The 21,139-nt window shown below is 41.0% G+C and overlaps 3 protein-coding genes across 5 annotated transcripts in view; 2 read left to right on the top strand and 1 right to left on the bottom strand.

Moving 5' to 3' along the window:
• PLEKHH1 (pleckstrin homology, MyTH4 and FERM domain containing H1) overlaps positions 1 to 1,710 on the top strand; it is a 75,293-nt gene extending 73,583 nt beyond the window's left edge. For all 3 annotated transcript variants that reach the window (XM_042438835.1, XM_042438843.1, XM_042438829.1), the window contains exon 30: positions 520 to 1,710. In XM_042438835.1, the coding sequence (XP_042294769.1) occupies positions 520 to 714 (195 nt within the window). In that variant the 3' untranslated portion in view covers positions 715 to 1,710. The remainder of the gene's footprint in view (positions 1 to 519) is intronic.
• Positions 1 to 21,139, top strand: part of ARG2 (arginase 2) — a 181,836-nt gene that overhangs the window by 140,182 nt on the left and 20,515 nt on the right. The gene's annotated exons all lie outside the window — the stretch shown is intronic.
• PIGH (phosphatidylinositol glycan anchor biosynthesis class H) lies at positions 6,328 to 17,645 on the bottom strand. Its single transcript, XM_042438876.1, has 5 exons — positions 17,414 to 17,645; positions 13,256 to 13,465; positions 11,517 to 11,600; positions 8,352 to 8,463; positions 6,328 to 6,792 (listed from the first exon to the last, which is right to left on the bottom strand). Exons 1-4 carry the CDS (start codon positions 17,594 to 17,596, stop codon positions 8,383 to 8,385), a joined length of 558 nt encoding a protein of 185 aa, XP_042294810.1. The 5' UTR covers positions 17,597 to 17,645; the 3' UTR covers positions 6,328 to 6,792; positions 8,352 to 8,382.

The raw sequence follows: 21,139 nt of genomic DNA, 5'->3' as shown, positions 1-21,139 counted from the left end.
TAGGATTTACCATACTTCTTTGTGCCCTAATTTCTGTTTTATTGACATGACAGCAATATATTTACTTGCAATTCTTATTAATTGTCCTTCCAACTTTATTATGCAAACTTCTCTGTGGGACATGGCATTTGCCCAAAAATGTTTACAGACCATTTATGTTCATAAACCATGTGTATCAGATAGCTTTCAGAAAGGGGCACACTTAATCCTTGAAATCTTCTCCACATCAACCCACAGCATTTCTACCAGGTTTCAGGGACTCTCCCTTACTCTCAGTATTTGAAGTAGGTTTCCCAGATCTCGGAGCCTGGCAGTCCATACCCAGGGTGAAGGGGAAGAAATTTGGAGCTAATACATCAGCTTGAAAGTTCTCTCTTTCTCTGTGTGCTTGCAGCTGCAGACTGCTTTGCAGTGGCTACTGTAGAGTATTTTCAGTTAAAGCAGAGCCTGGATACATTTGTGGTAGAGCCAAGAATGTTAATGTTAATTGAATTTTTTCCCCTTTCACTTTCCCAATAGATTGTTGAGGTGACTCTCCTTATTGCCACCTATATTAATTACTGTTCTTCAATGCCACACCTGTCTCCTGCATCACCTGCTCAGATCATCAGTTCACCATGGAGTGCATCATCTACTAAGAAGCTCATGGAACTTGAAAGCAGGTCTTTCTTTCCTTCACTGCCCCGGACCACTAAGGGACCTACCTTGCTGTAAAGACTATTCTAAGTGCCCTTCAGGGTTGTCTTGCACACTGTGAACTGAAAAATGCTGTGATTTCAATGGTTATGTGCCCTGTTAACCAGGCAGACTCCAGGTCTACCTCTCTGATGAAGTGCAACATTCCTAATAGCTTGTTTAAAGCTGATACTCTTTCTTCCTTAAGAATCAGAGCTAGAAAAGGGAGGTGTTATCTTTTATATTTCCCACTCCCACATTCTCCACTCCCCTGTACTTTCTATCTTAAGATTTGCATTACCTCTTGACCACTTCAACCATGCACTCACTTCTTTAAGGAGCTTCACAAGTTCAATCCTCTCAGCCTGCATTTATATTGAAGTTATTTTCACAACTTGTTTATATATTAGAATTGCTCACTAATTTTCATCCACTAGATATTGCGTATTTCCTCAGATAACATCTACTGCTAAAATCTTTATAGCAACCTAATCTCCGAATGATATTGGCCTAAATACAGTTGCTAACCCCAATTAGACTTCGTCCAGTAAATCAGTGGGATTTATTTAAACTTTGACTTACCACTTGCCAATTAATCCCTAGGATCTACTCTACTTGGGGCATGCAGTTGGATTTAGGTCCTTATGTTCCCATTCATATTCTCAAGTATTAATTCACTTCTTACTATATCTATGTTTATCCACTCTTAACTTCTTAAACAGGAAGCTTGATTTAGGGTATCTGTCACTTGACTGTCTAACTTTATTCTCCACTTTTCTCTATTTATCTAAAGATTCTGGTTTTTCCATTTTGTTTCACTTTCTTGTTCCCAGAAGCAAGCTAGGTAAATGACTTTAGATTGCATTTATATAGCATTATATAATGCCCAGTGTAGTATGAGACCATCTTACAACAATACACTTATCTCAGTGGATGCCAACAGTATTATAAATGTTACACACGCTGGATTAGAGACTTCACATAAAATAGTTGGCAACTGCTATGTGTACATCTGTATGTACAATCGGGTTGTACATAGAGTGTTCAAAGGCAAGGAATACTCAAGAGGTAGTTTGCCAATTTGTTTGCCAATTATCACTATACTGAGTGACATGTTGTTGCTTTTAAAGAGAGACATGGGAAAGCAAATTGATAGATAACTCCTACCCACCCAACAGCCTGCATTTTCATACCTGCATAATCTTTAGTACTCTGAGAAAGAGGGGCAGTGCAAAAACTGGCCTTCAAAGAGAAAGCCTAGAAGAGAAAATTGATAGCCTGAGGATTTTCCTCTACCATCAATGATTTTTTTACAAGCATGCTGAATTTGGAAATATGGTTGGAAGGACTTGAGACAGATTAGAGAAGTCCAGACCCACAAAACAATTTTGTTTGTCTGCCGTGTCCCCACTACATTTTATTCTAGGCACAATAAGCACCTCACCCATAAACTCCTACATGTGTCTCTACAGACATACAGTTCTGAGACACAATTTTAATGTTTACTCCTCCTTTTAGCTTTTATATATTAATGGCACAATCATGTTACTCAACTACTCATACTCATTTATGCTACATAAATGTGAATCAGGGTGGGCAGCTTGTAGCCCTCCAGATGTTGTTAGACCATTGGTTATGCATCTAGCTCTGTCTAAGCTGGCTAAAGCTAATGGAAGATACAATCCCAACAACATCTGGACAGCAAAATGTTATCCAGTCCACCCTGGATGCTGCTGCTAAATTGTGCTCATAGAGCCTGCATGGAGACTGGTGGTATGTAGGAAAAATGCACCTCTGGCCCCTGGAGTGTAGGCCAATGTGAGCTGAAGGTTGGCCTATCACTGTTTTGACAGATAAGCCAAAAACTGAACTTAGTTTTCAACAGGAGTTAAGCAGTTAAAAAAAAAGTCCTCACATACTATATCAAATGTGTGTACGGGCACACATAAAAGATGGATGCATGTCTCTAACCAAGCAGCTGTACTTAACAAGTACTGTTGAAGAGATCAATGTGAACATTGTGAGCAAATGGGCTATGGTTGCCTAAATGATCTGCCATTTTAAAGTGTCCAGTTTTTCAGCCACCAATGTTGTGGACAAAAGATGAGGAAATGCAGCATATGATGTCACATCAAGAGTAATATTGTAGCTCACAAGAAGGAAATTGTCATGTGGATTCTGCTTCCAGCTGTGATCTCATCTACCCCTTAATATAGTGGTCGAGATCGATACCTATAGAGATGTAACTGCATCTCCTGATGCTACTCCCTAAAATCTACCTTTTAAGCAGTGTAGCTCACCCCAAAATGGCCTTTTCCATGTTGCTGGAAGTAAGGGAATGTGAGCAGACATGTTCATCTCTTTTCCAAAAGCTGGACATACAACAGTCATCCTGTTATTGGAAAAGAGCCGGATGTCTCCCTGCTCATTCCCCTGCTCTTCAGCAACACAGAAATGCCCATGTTGGGAGGAGTGTAGTGCTTAAAAGGTAGGCTTTGTAGAGATGTTTGGTTGTTATGTGGTTAGTAGAGACTTCCTACCTTCACAATGACCATAAAAGTGAAATGTGATTACATGTCAGAATTCTGCCATCATAATTCATGAACACAATGCTACCCATAATTTCAGCACTATGAAGTAAACATATCAGTATGTTAATAGGAAGAAAAGACCTTGAATGGAATGTGAGAAAGCTTTAAGGAACCTGCCATATTTAAAAGAAAGCTAAGATTCCAATCAAACCGAACTTCCAGGGTAGTAATTCCCACTAAGGGAGTTGCTTCCAACCTAATGTCCAAGACTTCTTGAAGAATACACTGTTAGTTTCAGAATTATATAAAGCAGAGGTGGGCAACTGACTGGGTTTGGGAACAACATCCCCTGCCAGACAGAGAGCATATTGGAGAGCCATATATCCCTGCAAGATGGCAGAGGAATGCACACCCTTATGCCCTCTTCTAGTTTAGACAAATTCCAGTTTAGTTTTGGTTTGAAAAAGTCTCTCCTGAACAAAAAGCAGCTAGGTCAGGAGATAAAAACATGGCAAAATTGCTGCTTACACCTTCAAGCTGGAGTGGGGGCGGGGGGGGGGGTTAATATATATTTTTTATTAAAAATCTGGGGGTTTTTATCATTAAAGGGCCTGAAAAACATAATTGGGGGACTATATGTTGACAGTAGGCGCACGCCTGATAGGATATCTAGAACACATGTGAAATAAAATGTGTGTCCCACGTACTCAGGTCAGAAAAATAAAACAAGGGGTCAGGGATATACAGGAAAAGGGATTCATGTTCAATATTTGCCTAAGGATGATAAGAGCAGTTTAGCAATAAAGTGAGTTGTCTCGACTAGTTGGTATATTTCTTTTTTGGAGTGTTTCAGGGAAAGATAGCTTGGTATATGAAAGTTTTAAGAGAGGGCAACCAATCCTTCCTTATACATGTCTCAGAAACTTTAGGGAGCCCCACTCACCTCTCTTTACAGCCCAACTGGCCACTGCAAAATGGTGAGGAAAGGCCTCCTCCTTTTCATTAGCAGCTTCAGGACAGGAATTGCAATTAGGATTTGCCTTCCCCCCCAATATCCTATGCAGCTGGAATTGCTGCTTCCGTGATATGAATGGTAGTAGAAAAGCAGCAATCTCAGTCAGGGTCTAGAAAGCTTAGCAACCACATCCGTCACCAATCCCATCTGTGTGTGTGTTCATTCATGTGCATTGAACCAGTCTCTCAGCTCATGTCAAGCAAGCAGCCCTGAGAACTCAAAAACGTGTCCAGGTGACTTAAAAAATGGTTAGTGAATCTTAAGGCAAGAGTTGTCCCTTAATGTTTAAAGGGGGTCCTTCCAACTGCATGACTCTAGTTTGGCTCACATTTAAAAACTATCCTTTAGACTAAGCATAGAAAAATGGGTACCTCTTTTGAGTACTAATTCATCAATCCATTCCTGACCGGCTTTCATAAATCCAACAGCTGACAAATAGAAAATTCAACATATTAATTTTAAACTTTATTAAAATTTAGGTAACCAAACATGTTGCAGGGATTTGGCAAATGCTTGAGTGACTGAAAAAGAATAAGTCGAATGTGTCTACAGAACAGAGATCCTATAGCATAGCATCTGCCTACTGGACATTAAGGACAATCCTTAGGCTCTTGCCGTAGAGGTGCATTTTATCATACACAGTCTCAAGTGCAGTTATAATGTTGTAACCACTAGACAGTATTTATTTTTGGAAGTGCTCACTACTGGCATTTGTACTGAGTTCATTTTGATATGGAAAGGTATATAATGTTGATTTGTCTTTATTTTTTAAAGCAGTTGTGATTTTCTGAACTCCTACTTCCTTCCAACAAGAGGAAGTGGATAGAGATCTATCCATTTCTCAATTCTACTCTTTTTTTCCTACGTAATGATCTCTTAATTTCTATTATCACTTGTGACAAAACTGATAGATGGATATTGTGACATCGGTTGCAAGTACTACTGTGAGATTTTTTTTTTCCTGGGGAAAATGTATACACCTATCTACTTGTATTTGTATGCTAATCTGTAAATTTTACTCTGCTATAGAAAATTTCTATAGCAGAGTAAAATTTACAAATAATGCTTATTTAATTCAATAGATATAGCCATTATCTCTGAGCATATGGTAACTACTACAGGCAGTGGAAGGGCAGGAATCATAGAAAGGAAACCCCAGATATGTGGAATCTTTTATATGTATGCTGAGTAAATACAGTGGTGCATCTGCTTGTACATCTTAAACAAGGTGCCCATCTGGAAGCTTAGCAGCAGGCTAAAATAAGATCTACATCTCTATGGCATGTTGCTGCAAATCCATCTTCCAGTTCAAAAGGATGTATTCCTCCCCACTAATTATGTTGATCCTTTAGTCACATGCAGTACTTGTGTGAATGGGTGTGACTACCTGTTTGGCTGAGCTTTTGCTTCAAACTTCATTAGGCACAAATTAGTAATTAAAAAGTACTTGTGCATATCTTATGACAGTATCCTTTTAAGGTGTCTTTTTAAAAAGGCAAAGCCTGATAAAACTGTGAGAAGCAGATAACTCTCAAGTGTTTGCTTTGTTTCAATTATTTTTCTCTTTATTAGTTAGCACATTTTATTTAGGATTATTTGGACGGCTGCATTTTATCTGCCCTCAGCCACTATTTTAGAAGGTTCATTTTTCAGCTTCCTTTCATAGGAAGCTGTACCTATGCACTCCACACTCTCATGTACGTTAATATTCATTCTAAGAATTACTGGCAAGTCGTTCCAGAAGTACCCCTCATTAGGAAAGAGTAATTCATTTTTATAAAGTAATTTGCAAATTAAAAATACTTTTACTGTAGTTAGTTTTTCCACTGCAACAACAGTAGGCACTAATTCAATACTGTACTGCCATTTTACAGATGGGGAATGGAAGCACATTTATAACAGCATATTACTTGATGCACATGAAATTTGAACCTGTTCTATTTAATTCTAACTACCTGACCCTAAACAAACATTGGCTGTAGCACTGAGATATCAGAGTAAAAGATGCCATTGTTTTTGCAACTGCTGTCCTGTATAGAAAAGGCTATGGCAAACTGTACTGAGTTGCTAGTGATGCTAATAAATGTAACTACAAGCAAAGCAAGATATTTTTCTTGTGTTGTTTTATTCTATGTGAATTTGTTAGTTTTTGGATGGTATAAGCAGATGTTTGACATACCCTAGAAGCCAAGATGATCAAATTGAGTCTGTCGTCTTTGGCCACTTCGTGAAAAGGCATGGCTCATTAGAAAAGGCAACAATACTGGGAAATGTTGAAGGCAGAAGAAAGCGAGGAGGAATGTGTGTCAAATGGCTAGATTCAATTAGTGAGATCATGGCATGAGTCTGCAAAACTGAAGCAGAGCAGTAGAAGACAGGGAGTCTTGGAGAAGTCATCCATAAAGTCCCCATGAGTTGAGGTCGGCTTGAAGGCATTTAATAACAAACAACACCATGCAGATGCTACTTCAGCTTAGAACGATCTGTGCAATGGAGGAGGAAGGAGTACATCGTTGTTCAAGAAATCCCATGAATCTAAAGTTCTACTGGGCCTTTGTTAAGATATGTGTTCTGTAGAAGATAGCAAAAACTTCATGTGATCTGCATTGCTTATGAATTAGTAAATACAACGATCTTATAGCCTCACAACATTAGGTACAGGAAACTGCTAGCAAAACACAAGAGGAAAAAGTTTTATTTACAAACATTTCAATCAAATGGTAATGACACAGAGGGACACAGTAGCTCAAGTGGTTAAGACACTGACTCTGTTGATTGCAAGATTGGCAGATTGGCAGTCCAAGGCCTAGGTGCCACATGATGTGGTGAGTTCCCATCACTAGCCCCAGCTTTTGCCAACCTAGCAGTTTGAAAGCATGCAAATGCAAGTAGATAAATAGGTACCCTTCAGTGGGAAGGTAAACAGTGTTCTGTGCAATCATGTTGGCCACATGATCACAAAGAAGTCTTTGACAATGCCAGCTCTTCGGCTTAGTAATGGGAAGCACTGCTTCCTATGGTTGGACACGACTTGTCAACGGGGGATACCTTTACCTTTAGTAATGACATAAGGCTAATGGCAAACCTGAGTGTGTAAGCAGGTATACAGTAAGCAGGTTGAGTATCCCTTATCTAAAATGCTTGAGACCAAAAGTGTTTTTGATTTCAGATTTTGGAATTTGTATTTTAATATTTTGGAATATCTATATTTGCATATATGTACAGCCAGCCCGCCATATCCATGGATTCAACTATTGACAAATTTTAAAATATGCAAAGAAATGTAAATTCCCAAAAGCAAACCTTGATTTTCCCATTTTATATAAGAGAGACAATTTTGCTACACCATTGTATTTGATGAGACTTGAACATCCACAGATTTTGGTATCTACAGGGGATCCTGGAATCAAACTCCAGCAGATACCAAGGCCTGTTATACATAATGGGATATCTTGGAGATTGGATATAAGTTTAAAAACAAAATTCATTAATGTTTCATATACACCTTATATACATGGCCTGAAGGTAATTTCATGCAATATTTAAAATAATTTTGTGCATGAAACAAAGTTTGTCTACATTGACCCATCAGAAACCAAAGGTGTCACTATCTCAATCACCCATTAAAAAAAGTTCCATTTTTTGGAGTATTTTGGATTTCAGAATTCCAGATAAGAGAGTGTCTACCTGTACCACAGGGACATAAGCATGTCTCATAAGCCAAATTAGCTGGCTTCAGAAAATGAAACTTAACAGTTCTGCCAGATTTCTTTCTTCCATTTATTTCAGTTAAGAAAGGGGTCAATTTTCTGATTCCAAAAATTCCTGCTAAACTCTTCTTGTACATTTCCAATGACTTGGGAAAAGTTAATTTTTGACAGAAAAGATTATCATTGAGTTTCTTACATCATCATCATGTTGACAAAAGAAAACATGGGACCTGCTTTAGTCATGTTTTTCTCTAACATTTCAAGGTTGTGCATTCAGTCCTTGCCCAAGAAAAAGTACTAGCAAATTTCTTCAGAATCCAGTGCCATCTAGTTATTCATGTGATGAAGTTCATTGACATGCCTGCTTGTAAATGCCTTCATAAATATTTGTTAGTGCTGGCACTACAGTAAACATTCTACCTTAATAAATATTTTGTGTTAAAAAGTGGCATCAAGATTTCTTTCTCTGCTCCAGGATCTCCTGGCAACTTTTATACACTTCTGCAAGACAGTCTAGACGTGGCTTCGAGCTCTATAAATAAAAGAGATGAGAGAGGGTCAGAAAAATGAAAATGTGTCATTCTAGTTATCTTTTTATAACCAAAAGAATGGGAAACTTTACACAGAGCAAGCAAAACTCCTACCATAATGAGATAATGCTGTCATGCTTCAAGGGGTGGCGGTAGCTCTTTTGATTACCACCTTGAACCCCATGCTGGGACAAAGGCGGGATATAGACATATATGTGTGCATATTCATATGTATACATATTAACTGCACAGGAAAGGATGACTCCGTGGCTCAAATCAGTACTGTGCCTGTTTCGTGGCTTAGGCTGCATCTGCACTGCAGAAATAATCCAGTCTGACAGCACTTTAACTGTCATGGCTCAGTGCTAGGGGATTCTGGGAACGGTAGTTTGCTGAGACATTTAGTCTTCTCTGTCAGAGAGCTCTGGGGCCACAGCAAACTACAGTTCCCAGAATTTCAAGGATTGGGTAATGGCAGTTAAAGGGCTGTCAAACTGGATTATTTCTGCAGTGTGCATGTTGCCTTAGTTTCTGTCCCCAGCTTCTCCATGTATATTTCACTTTGACAAACTCATACATCTTTTGAAAAATTTACTACAGACTAATGATACTCAAAAGAATTATTAATGATATTCTATGAAAACCAATTTTCAATTATTGTTATGGATATTTCTTGTATGTATCAGTTTATCATGAACAAGTAACAAAGTTTTGTATAGTGCTTAGAGAAATATCTTAAGCAGTTCCTTCCCCAAAATGTGGTACCTAGATTCTTTGCCAGTGACATGTCCAATTAAAAAAAATTCTACTCAGTTAAATAACTGAATATGTTTAATAATCCTTAATAAACATTTATGTAATGTAAATGTATATTTATATTTCTGAATATATGCCGCGATAGTCCTAAATGCATAATGAAGAGAAGGGCAGTCTTACAGAATCAAATTCAGCTTTCTTGCAATTTGAACAGTGTTCATTCTGTGATGTGACCTTTCCCAAGACAGCACACACATTATATGAAAGGAAGGTATCTGTGTACAGTATAAGATTTTGGCTTTAAAATGTCAAGGATTTGTTTATTTAATTGAAAAATACCTATCCTGCCTTTCCAAGGTTTAAGGAAACTAACAAGAAAAGTTTAAAAATAGCAAAAAATTGCATATGCACAGCTGCAAATGTAACAGCAAAATGTAAATGATTACAGAGAAGAATTTTTTTCAGTTCTGATTTATTATGTTCATCTAACTCTTCCTCTACTCATGTGATCAACCGCAGAATAAGTACAATCAACGGAGTCTTGTGACATCTTAAAGATTAGGCAGTTTTATTTGGGATAAAAAAAATTGGCAGCCCGTTTGGTTATGTGTATGGAATATTGCCTCAGTGAGCAGGTTTATATATGTGCTTTATATATATGCTAAAGTGAGAAGAAAATACGTGGAAACAGAAATGGAAAAGACACAAATATCAATTATTTTAACAGCAACCGTAGTCAAAAAGGACTTCAGCCCACATGGAAATTGCATAGGTAGGGTATAAAAGGCCTTACTCCAGTCCACGTTATAAAAGTTCATGAAGCCCACTGCTTCCCAAATTTTGGCCTTCCAAGTTTTAGGCCAACTTCCAGAAACCCAACCAATCCTGAGTAATGGAGTATAAAATATCTGGAGAGGCAGAGTTGGAAACCACTCCACTGTCTGAGCTCTTGAGGGCACAGGATTGTAATCAGTATTGGCAGAGGGAAAAGCAAACAAAAGAACACTTGAACAGTGTTCATTTAGCCACAAAAGCTGAAAGGGGAAACTAACATTGCTACCTAAATGAGTCAAATAACATTTCCTGAGCTAAAAAGCCTGTTCCTATTCAAGACACAAGAGAGCGTGGAACCTCTATGTATCCTGTTCCTCAACCTTAACTATCCATCCTTGATCAAAAGGAGCTCAAAGTTAGAGAACTTCAAATAAAGATTCCTACAAGAAACAGCTAAACAAGAATTTATCAAGGTCAGCTCTCTTTTCTGTGGCTTAAACAGGGACAAAGGGTTTTAATCTCACCAACGGTGTGTAGAGCAACCGCTTTTGGGATATTTGTAAACGTTCATACCTTTCGTATTTCAATTCCCTTGCATTTCCTTCTCCCCAAACATGTATATAGATATCTGGCTGTAGAGGCAACACTACATGCATTTGATCAAGTGGGCTGTAGTCTAAAAAAATCTTACACAAAATAAAACATAATCCTTTAATGCGCCACAAGATTTCTTTTTGTTTTTGAAATAAGAGACTAACGGAACTACCACCCTGGAAATTTTCACAAAACACACAGCAGCCTAGAATCCATGTGCACTAAGACTGAAGAACTGACAGAAAACTGATGATGAGCTATTAATGTTGAGCTGGGCCAAAGATGAAGGGGCAAATTAATGTTTCTGTATTTCATTCGCAAACAGGCATTTTCCACCCCAAACCAAATCCTGTGCTCTCTATTGACTTTTTGAGTTCCTGAAAGCATCTTGGTATAAAGTCCGCTTTGGAGGTCATCTCAATGAAAGCTGCCACTGGGAGTTTCACAGAAAAGCAGGTTAATTCTATCCATTTTAATAGGCTCACTGAAGTGGTAAATTGTATTCTTTAGAACTAACATAACTGAGAAAAACAGAGGCTTAAATGCACCAAAGGGTGGCAAGGGTTAGTGGCCCCACCTACCTGTGCAAAATTAACTATCTAGAAAGTTCAGCAGTCAATCCATGCTTAACTGAGCATGTCACTGCAATATCTAAGTTGTGGTTAACTACAAATCAGTGAATTGCAAACTAGCAAATAGTCATGTTCTTGGACAGTTGGTTCAATAACAAGATCACGTAGCACTGCAGAGTTCTGTAAAATAAGAAGCGACAGTGAACAGTGGATGGGCTAACACATATATTTCTATTTCTAATGTTCTTAAGTGTACTATGGAAAACATAACTGAAGCCAAACAGATTGGCTCCAAGTCATATCCCAGCAAGGGTGGATATCAAGGAATAAAAATTCCTACCAAAACTCCAGTGACTCACCTGAAAGAGTGGTACTACCTCAGAAACAACATCAGGTTCCACAGGGTCTTGGAGAAGAATGCATAGATAATAGATAACCTTGTGCTACCAAAAAAAAGGGGGGAAAGAACAAAAAGAAAACACAAATAGAAGAAACAAAAGAAAATTGTTATTATCTATTACCAATAATAACATCAAGTCCTCAAAAATAAGCACATGTCAGGTATATATTTCATGATAGATTAAATGTCAGGGAATCACATCATAACGGCATTAAATTGCAAGAGCTGAATCTTCAAACTAATAACACTAAAACAATTTCTGTAATTATTGTTGTTGTATGCCTTCAAGTTGGTTCCGACTTGTTGCAACCCCAAAGTGAACCTACCTCTGTATTAATTAGGCCTTTAAAACAGCTTCCTAACCTCCTTCAAATACTAGAAGAACGATACTGCTTTTTTCAGCTTTAAGGCTGGTGGGCAAACACAAGCACTGAGGACCCAGTGTCCACAACACCCCAGAGGCATATGAAATCAGGCCAAACCAATAATCAGAAATGACTGGAAGCCTACTTCCAGTTCCTATTCCAGGTGTTTTGGCAGGTTCAGAGAGCAGTTCTGTGCTCAACTACTGCTCCTGGAAGCCTCTGGGAACAGCGATTGACCATTTGGGGCCAATTTTTAAAGAGGAGGGAATAGGACAAGCCCCATGTGTAACCTGCAGGCTGTATGTTGCTGATCTCTGCTTGAATAGCTATACTGTCGGACAAGAAATTATAATCATAAACACATATGAGCCCACTGCCTCTAGTAGGCGTTTTTATGTTTCTAAACTACAGTGGTGCCTCGGGTTACGAAATTAATTCGTTCCGCCATTCCTTTCGTAACCCGAAAATTTCGTAACCCGAAACACTTTTCCGTTAGCACTGGAAAGCCTATAGCTGCACTTTGCAGCATTTGAATTTCGCACCGAAATGAATTTCGTAACCCGAAAAATATTTCGTAACCCGAAACAGTTTTTGCCAATCCAACTTTTTCGTATCCCGGAAATTTCGTAACCCGATCATTTCGTATCCCGAGGCACCACTGTACCTGAATGGCATGTGGGGAACAAAAGTCCATTCTCCCATAATCATTTGCTCAAGAGCCCCCTCTTTCTTACCATTCCTGTCTTTTCATGAATCACTGCATTTTTTCATCACAGACTGTGTGTATCACATCTCATTCCCTTCTGCTGTCTTCTCGAATAACTCTGAGACTGCACTAGTATCTTAAGAGTAAATTTTCTTAGGCTGAGGTCATCCTGGAGACTGTTCATGTGGAAGTGGAAGAGGGCTTTGCACCTCTTATTTTCTAACTGCATCAGGAACACAACCTCAACTCTTAGCAGGGAGTTCTGCAACCATCTACAACCCATTGAAATCTGTTGGTGAGGCTCCATTCAGATTGTCCTTGTTTCAAGATCAGCTGAAGCAAAGACAGGGAACGTGTGGTCCTCCCCTTAGCCAACTGGTCAGGGATGATCAAAGCTGTGGTCCGACCAACTCTGGAGAGGCAGAGACTCTCAAAGCCTGAGCTAAAATATATAATTTTTCTGGCCTTGCCTTCATTACTATAGAACACATTGCCATCCACAGTTCCTTTGTTCAAAAACAAAACAAAAACAAACTTATTTTCAGACAAACAATTCATCTTGCTTGAGCTTTCTTAGCATCTATAGTAAAGAAATAATAAATAAATAAATAAATAAATAATGCTTACCATATAGATGGCTTCATTGATGACCACATCTTTTACCTGGCTCATTTCTATAAAAGTTGTACTCTCTTTGCCAGATGCATAAGATGATGTCATCTGTATTCCAAGTGAGCCAATAATCAGCAGGGACTCCTGGTCAATTTTTACAAAGTGCAGGTACACAAGCAAGCCGATCAGTGTGATGAATATAGCAGCAGAGAGTGGTAAACTGTTCTGCAATGGAAAACAAGTTAGGAACAGACAAGTGAAATCAATAATGGACCAAACTGAAGCCAGTTGTGTTTCTATCCATTTAACTAGTACATTGAACAACACATTGTAAAACAAATTTTCAAAGGAAAGGCAGGCTATGCAAGCTTTTTTAAAATATGGAACGAATTCATGCTCATGCAAACATCTGTTCACGGGCCCATTGTGAAAAAAATAAGAGAAAGGGAAGTGAGGGGGAAATGAAATGTGGCAGCACACATTTTAGCATGAGCTTTTATAGCTATAAATTCCTTCTTCTGATGTAGTACAGAGACTAATATTAAGGCCTCAGGTATAAAACAAATGTATACAGTTGTGGGAGTGGGGCATAAGGTATTATCCTTGTGCTCAGAAGAAAAGGCAGGAGAATTAAACATATAATATGAAACAATTAACAGTGAACAGGCATGCTTTATTCTTACAACATAGGAATAGGTCTACTCTTGCAGCACAAGAATATGGACTATCCAGCAATAGATTAAGACATCAGCATTCTTAACGATAGATACAGTATTACAGGTATTTTAGAGCTCAGAAGCCAAGCCTTTTCCAAGACAAACTTGCAATATTCAAACATTGCAAACTGTTATATATTGTTATTAATTATCACCAAATCAGCTTCAATTTACAGCAACCCTATGAATAAGAGAGATGCTCAAGACACTATATTATTAACAGCCCTGCTTCTTCCCATCTGTAATGTGGTCTTCCTCTTTTCCTATTGATTTTTCCCTTCTTGATGTTATGTGCCTTCAAGTCATTTCTAACTTATGGCGACCCTAAGGCAAACCTTGTCACGGGGTTTTCTTGGCAAGACTTGTTCAGATGGGGTTTGCCATTGCCTTTGTCTAGGACTGAGGGGGTGTGATTCACCCAAAGTCACCCAGTGGATTTTCATGGCTGATCAGGGATTCAATCCCTGGTCCAACACTTAAACTATACCACCACACTAGTTCCACCTTAGCACAGCATTAATGTATTTTCTAATGAGTTATGCCATGATATGCCTGAAGTCCAATAGTGTGATCCTGCATCCAAAATAGTTACAGGTCAGTAAATCTAGGCAATTATTCCTCATTCATGATCACTACTTAGTTAAGAGGCCTGAATCCTCTAAAGGCACCAGGTCCCATCTGATCCTGGGAGCTAAATGTCAGCCCTGGTTAGTACTTGGATGTGTGTAGGAGGCCACCAATGAATATCAGGTGCTCAGAGGAAAGAACTGGCATATTCCTTGACTAAGAAAACCCTATGAAATTAGGTAGCCTAAAGGCACACACATTCACTCTTAGGCAAGACTGACACTACTGCCACAATCATACTTTCCTCCCCCATCTACTTTACTGGGTATCATAGAATCATAGACGTCATCACATGGGGGAAATCGGGGTTAAAAGAGAGATCGCGATTAAGATTTTCACACACATTGGGATTAAAGAGACATTATTCTGGGTATAACCAGGCAATAAACCAGGCAATAAATAAATGATTCACTGAGAAATTCCATGAATGATTTGTTGCTGTTCATTGCTTGGTTATTCCGGGGATAATGGCTCTTTAATTGTGATGTGTGTGAAAATCATAATCGTAGGTTTCACAGGATAATCTCTGTTTAAACCCCCAATTTCCCTCCAAATTTCTCTGTGTAGTAAAGTCCATAGAGTTGGAAGTGACCACAAGGGACATCCAGCCCAATCCCCTGCCATGCAGCTGCATGGGGAGAAAGAAGGTCCATTTTGTAAGGTATCTGTGCATCAGTGAATGATTTTCCTGCAGATTGGTCTAGGCCAGGAGAGGTTACTTATTGAAGTATATTTTGCTGATCTAGAATACTAGCATAATCAATAACCTTGGAGGTAAATGCCAATGTGGTGTAGTGGTTTTAGCATTGGACTATGGGGGGCAGCTAGTTATGGCGTAGTGGTTTCAGTGTTGTACTATGAATCTGGAGACCAGGGTTCGATTCTCGCTCATCCATGAAACCCACTGGGTGACCTTGGGCAAGTCACATGTTCTCAGACTCAGAAGGCAACGGCCAAACCTCCTCTGAAGAAATCTTGCCAAGAAAACCTCATGATAGGTTCCCCTTATGGTTGCCATAAGGTGGAAACAACATGAAGGCACACAACAACAGTGCCTCTACACTTTGCATGACAGGTTTGCCTTAGAGTCACCATAAATCAGAAATGACATGAAGGCACATAAAAACAAAAGTCTTTCACTGATTTCAGTGGAAGCTACTGAGGAGACACTGGCTGGAGCTGAAGCCATGGAGAGTGTGAAAGAGGAAGCCTGTGAGAGGCCTTTGAGAGCTGAGAGAGGAAAGTGCAGCAGGGTGACCACACTTGCCCTCCATTTCCACAACATGTCCTCCATGTCAACCTCCTGTCTAGTTGTTGTTTCAAATTTGAGCATGACTAAGAAGCATGCATTTATATTTATGTTAGTGTTTTCAGGTTTGTATGTGATCATGTCCTCCCTTTTTCTTGAGCGTCATACATTTTGAGGTGCTTTGTCCTCCTTTGCGGCTAGGACACCTGGTCACCCTGCCTGTACCTGTACCTAAGTGTCAACTATGGATTTAGTGCAGGGTGACCAGACTCAGTCCTCCTCCTTTTCCAGGACTTGCCCTCCTCCATTTCATCCTACTGCCCAGGAGGAATTCCAAAGGGCCCTCCATTTTGACAGCAAGGCTAAGGTCCAGAAAACACACAGTACAGACATAATCCAATTTGAGACTGCTTTAACTGCCTTGGCTCAATGTTAGGGAATTCTGGGAACTGTAGTTTTGTGAGACATTTAGCCTTCTGTCAGAAAGAGCTCTGGTGCCACAATAAACTACAATTTCCAGGTATGGATGAAGAAAAAGTAAGAAAATGAAAGAAGGTTAGAGCAAGAGGAAGGATGGTGAGCGAGGGAGGAATAAAGTTAGATAAGGCAGAAAGAATAAGAAGGTTCATCTCCTCTCTACCCAGCTTTAAAACTGAGATAAAGACTATGCTGTTCAGGGAAGCGTTCCCAGACATTACTTGATTGGTATTTGATGTTTATTTTAATCTGTTATTTGTATAATTTGTTGAATGTCATTGTGTTTCCATTTTGTATTATATTCTGTTTTCTAGAATGTACGCTATTGACAGGTCCATTTTATTCTAGTGCTTTATAAATAAAGTTAATAATAATAATAATAATAGGGAGGAGGGGAAGTAAAGGAAAGAAGGTTAAGGATAAGAAGGTTTAAATTTAAAAGGATAGAAAGGGGAAAGGATGGTATACAGTAGAAAGACATAAGGAGGGAAAGAGTAGTTGCAAGGCCATCATTACCATCATTACCAATCACACTGAAATGACAATTAAATGTTGATAATTACTAATAATATATCTATAGGTGCGTATGTTTTCAAAGTTTGTGTTTGTAAATGTGCGCATTGTGTGTTGTTTTAAGATTTCATGTTGTGCTTTAAAATATATATATAATAGTATATATATATATATATATATATATATATATCAAAATAAACTTCAATGCCCAGGATTCCCTAGTGGGGGCAGTTAAAGCAATTTCAAACTGGATTGTTTCTGCAGTGTGTTTTGGACCTAAGAGGCATGGATTTATATTTATGTGTTTTAGAGCTTTCATGTGGCAATGTCCTCCATCCTGAGGTGCCTGGTCCTCCTTTGTGGTGTGAGGACACTTGGTCACTCTGGCCAAGTTTTAGGGTAGTGTTTCTCCCATCATCTTAGGGCCTCCCCTTATTTTGGACTTCAGCTCCCAGAAGCCCCAGCCAACTTGGCCAATGGCCAGGAATTCTGGGACCTGAAGTCCGAATCATCTGGAGACCCAAAGGTTGGGAGAGGCATCCCCCCTCCCTCTCACCCACCAGGCCTGTGCGCATGCGCAGTTAGGGGTACCTGGCTGAGGACGAAGAGCCCGTAGGCCACGAGCCACACTGAGCACGTGACTGCGCTGAGGGAGCGCAGCTGCAGCCTCGGGCACCGCACCTGGAACTCCCGGCAGGAGGCGCTGTGGCGAAGGCGCTGCAAGGCGATGCGCGCCCCGGAGAGCGCCAGGTAGTACCCCTCTTGCTCTGCCATGGCCTGGAACAGAGAGAGGACGACGAGAGAGCCTTCCGCTCTAGGCACCCGCTGCTCTATGGCAGCAAAGCCCCGCCCCTTCCGCCTCTGGGAGCTGTCTCTTGTGCTGGAAATAGCTATGGCAATAAGGGGGACTGGCAGCGCTTTAAGGGCTGCAGCTCCTCCCCAGGGAAGCCTGGGATCTGTAGTTTCACAAGGACTCCAGACTTCCCTGCCAAAGAGTGATGGTGCCTCAAGTTGTGTTCCTTCAAGTCCTTTCCCCCCAGTTATCATGAGTTTTCCCTGGCAAGGTTGTCTTCAGAGGGGGTGCCATTGCCTTCCCCTGAGGCTGAGAGAGTGTGACCTCTTGCCCAAAGCCACCTAGGATTCAAACCCAGGTCTCCCAGTGTCCTACTCCAACGCCCAAGGCACCCACACCATTCTGGCCCTTGATGGTGGCTCAACACCAAACTACAAATCCCAGGGTTCTGTAGGATAAATGGAGCCGGGACATACTAAAACAAATGACAGTACTTGCCCATAGGGAAACCATACTTGCCCATAGAGAATCACCAAGGATTACTTGCCTACCAGCAAGTATTATGATTCCTATGGGCAATATTCCCCGACATGATTCCCTATGGGCAAGTATTACTCCATGATTCCCGAGGGGCAAGTATTCCTCCATGATCACTCCCTATGGGCAAGTAGTCCCTCCATGATTCCGTATGGGCAAGAATCCCCCATGATTCTATGGGCAGTATGCCCCCCATGAGTCCCTATGGTCAAGTATTCCCCCATGATTCCCTATGGGCAAGTATTCCTCCATGATTCCAGATGGGGCAGTATGCCTCATGAGTCCCTATGGGCAAGTATGTCCCCCAGATTCCCGATGGGCAAGTAGGGCCTCCATGATTCACTAGGGGAAATAGTCCTCCATGATTCCCCAGAATGGGCAGTGTCCTCCATGATTCCGGAATGGGCAGTATCCCCCATGATTCCCTATGGCAAGTAGTCCCATGATTTCCCTATGGGCAGTATTCCATGATTCCCTATGGGCAAGTATTACCACCATGATTCCGTATGGGCAAGTATTCCACGCCCATGATTCCCCTATGGGCAAGGTATTCCCTCCATGATTCCCTAGGGCACGTATGCACCCATATGCACTATGGCAGTAATTCCCCCATGATTCCTATGGCAGGTTCCCCCATGATTCCCTAATGGACAAGTATTCCGCCATGATTCCCTTTGGGCAAGTATGGCTCCATGATCCCTATGGGCCAATATTCCCCAATGATTACCTATGGGCAAGTAAGTCCCCCATAGGTCCCTATGGGAAGTATTCCTCATGATTTCCTATGGGCAAGTAATTCCCCATGAGTCCGTATGTGGACAAGTAGTCCCCCAGAGTCCTATGGGCAAGTAGTCCTCCAGGATCCCTATGGGCAGTATTCCATGATTCCCTATGGGCAAGTATTCCCCCATATTCCGTATGGGCAAGTATTCATTCCCCCATGATTCCCTATGGGCAAGTAGTCCACCATGATTCCCGTGGGCAAGTATTCCCCCATGAGTTCCCTATGGGCAAGTAGGCCCCCATGATTCCCTATGGGCAAGTATCCCCCATGAGTCCCTAGGCAAGTATACTCCTGATTCCCTATGGTCAAGTATTCCCATTCCCCCCCCATTAGTCCCTATGGGGCAAGTTTCCCCCATGATCCCTATGGGCAAGTATTCCACAATGATTCCCTATTAGCAGTATTACTCCATTATTCCTATGGCAAGTATTACTCCAGTGATGCCCTAATGGCAAGTATTCCCCCCACCTGATTTCCTAGGGGGCAAAGAATCCCCCATGATTCCCTATGGGCAGTATTCCCCCTAGTCCCTATGGGCAAGTAGTCCCCCAATGCTTCCCATATGGTCAATATGCCCCCATGATTCCCTATGGGCAAGTATTCCCCCATGATTCCCTAGGGGCAAGTTTCCTCCATGATTCCCTATGGCAAGTATTCCTCCGATGATCCCCGATGGGCAAGTATTCCTCCAGTTGCCCTATGGGCAAGTATTCCCCCATGATTCCCTAGGGCAAGTATCCCCCATGGATTCCCTATGGCAATTATTCGCCCCCAGGATTCCCTATGGGCAAGTATCCCCTGGATTCGTGATGGCAAGTTATGTCCTTGGGGTTCTCCATGTTCCCTTTATGGGCAAGTTCCCATGTTCCCTGGGAAGTAGTATCTCATGATTCGTGATGGGCAGTATTCCCCCATTTATTCCTTATGGGCAGTATTCCCCCATTGTTCCCTATGGGCAAGTTTTCCCCATGGTCCTATGGCAAGATTTCCATGATTTCCCATGGGCATTATTTCCTCCATGATTCCCTAGGGCAAGTATTATGTTTTATGGCGTTCTATGTTTATGGGAGTTTCTCTGTTTCTATGGGCAAGTATTATGTGTATCGGGTTTCCCATGATTCTATGGGGCAAGTATTCCCCATGATTTCCCTATGGCAGATTCCCCATGATTCCCTATGGGTCAATTGTCCATTGCACCCCATGATTCCTATGGGCAAGTATTCCCCCATGATTCCCTATGGGCAAGTATTCCCCCATGAATTCCCCTGTTTTATGGGCAAGTATTCCCCATGATTCCCTATGGGCATAGTATTCCACATGATGCCTATGGGCAAGTATTCTCCATGATTTCCCTATGGGGGCAAGTATTCCCCATTTGATTCCTATTGGGGCAAGTATTCCCCCATGATTCCCTATGGGCAATGTATTTTCTTGTTCCCTCTGGCGTTTCCTGATTTTTCTCTGGCAAGTATTTCCCCATGATTTTCCTTATGGGCAAGTATTCCCCTGTCTGATTTCCCTTGGGCAGGTATTCCCTGGTACCTATGGGAGGTTTTGTTTCCCTATGGGCATAGTATTACTCCATGATTCCCTATGGGCAAGATTCCCCCAGATTCCCTTATGGGCAGTATTCCCCCATGAGTTCCCTATGGGCAAGTATTCCCCCATGATTCCTTATGAGCAAGTATTACTCCATGATTCCTCATGGGCAAGTATTCTCCATGATTCTATGTTCGGAGTATTCCCCATGATTTCCCTATTGGGCAAGTATTTCCACCATGATTCCCTATGGGAAATATTCACATGATTTCCCGGAATGAAACCTCACTACACTCCAGGGAGTTTTATTCCACTTGTCAAACAGGCCCTGGACTGTCAGGAAGGGTTCCTCCTAATATTTGAGGGTGGAATTCTTTCCTGTAGCTTGCATCCATTGGTTCGTTGTTCTAGGTCTCTGGAGGCAGAGAAACAGCTTGGCTCCCTTCCCCATATGACATCCTTTCAATATTTAACAGGGCTATCATTCACCTCTTAACCTTCTTCTTCTCCGGCTAAAATTCCCCGCTCCCTAAGTTCGTTCCTCATAGGGGCATGGGTTTTCCAGACCCTTCAGCATTGTTAGTTGGCCCATCCTTGGACACATGTTCGCAGTGCATCATGTCCTTTCGGAATTGGTGTGGCCAGAACGCGACACAGACTTCCT

Source organism: Sceloporus undulatus, chromosome 1 (genome assembly GCF_019175285.1).
Source record: "Sceloporus undulatus isolate JIND9_A2432 ecotype Alabama chromosome 1, SceUnd_v1.1, whole genome shotgun sequence".
NCBI lineage: Eukaryota > Metazoa > Chordata > Lepidosauria > Squamata > Phrynosomatidae > Sceloporus > Sceloporus undulatus.
Note: the sequence above shows the minus strand (reverse complement) of the source record. Positions and strands in the feature narration are given on the sequence as shown.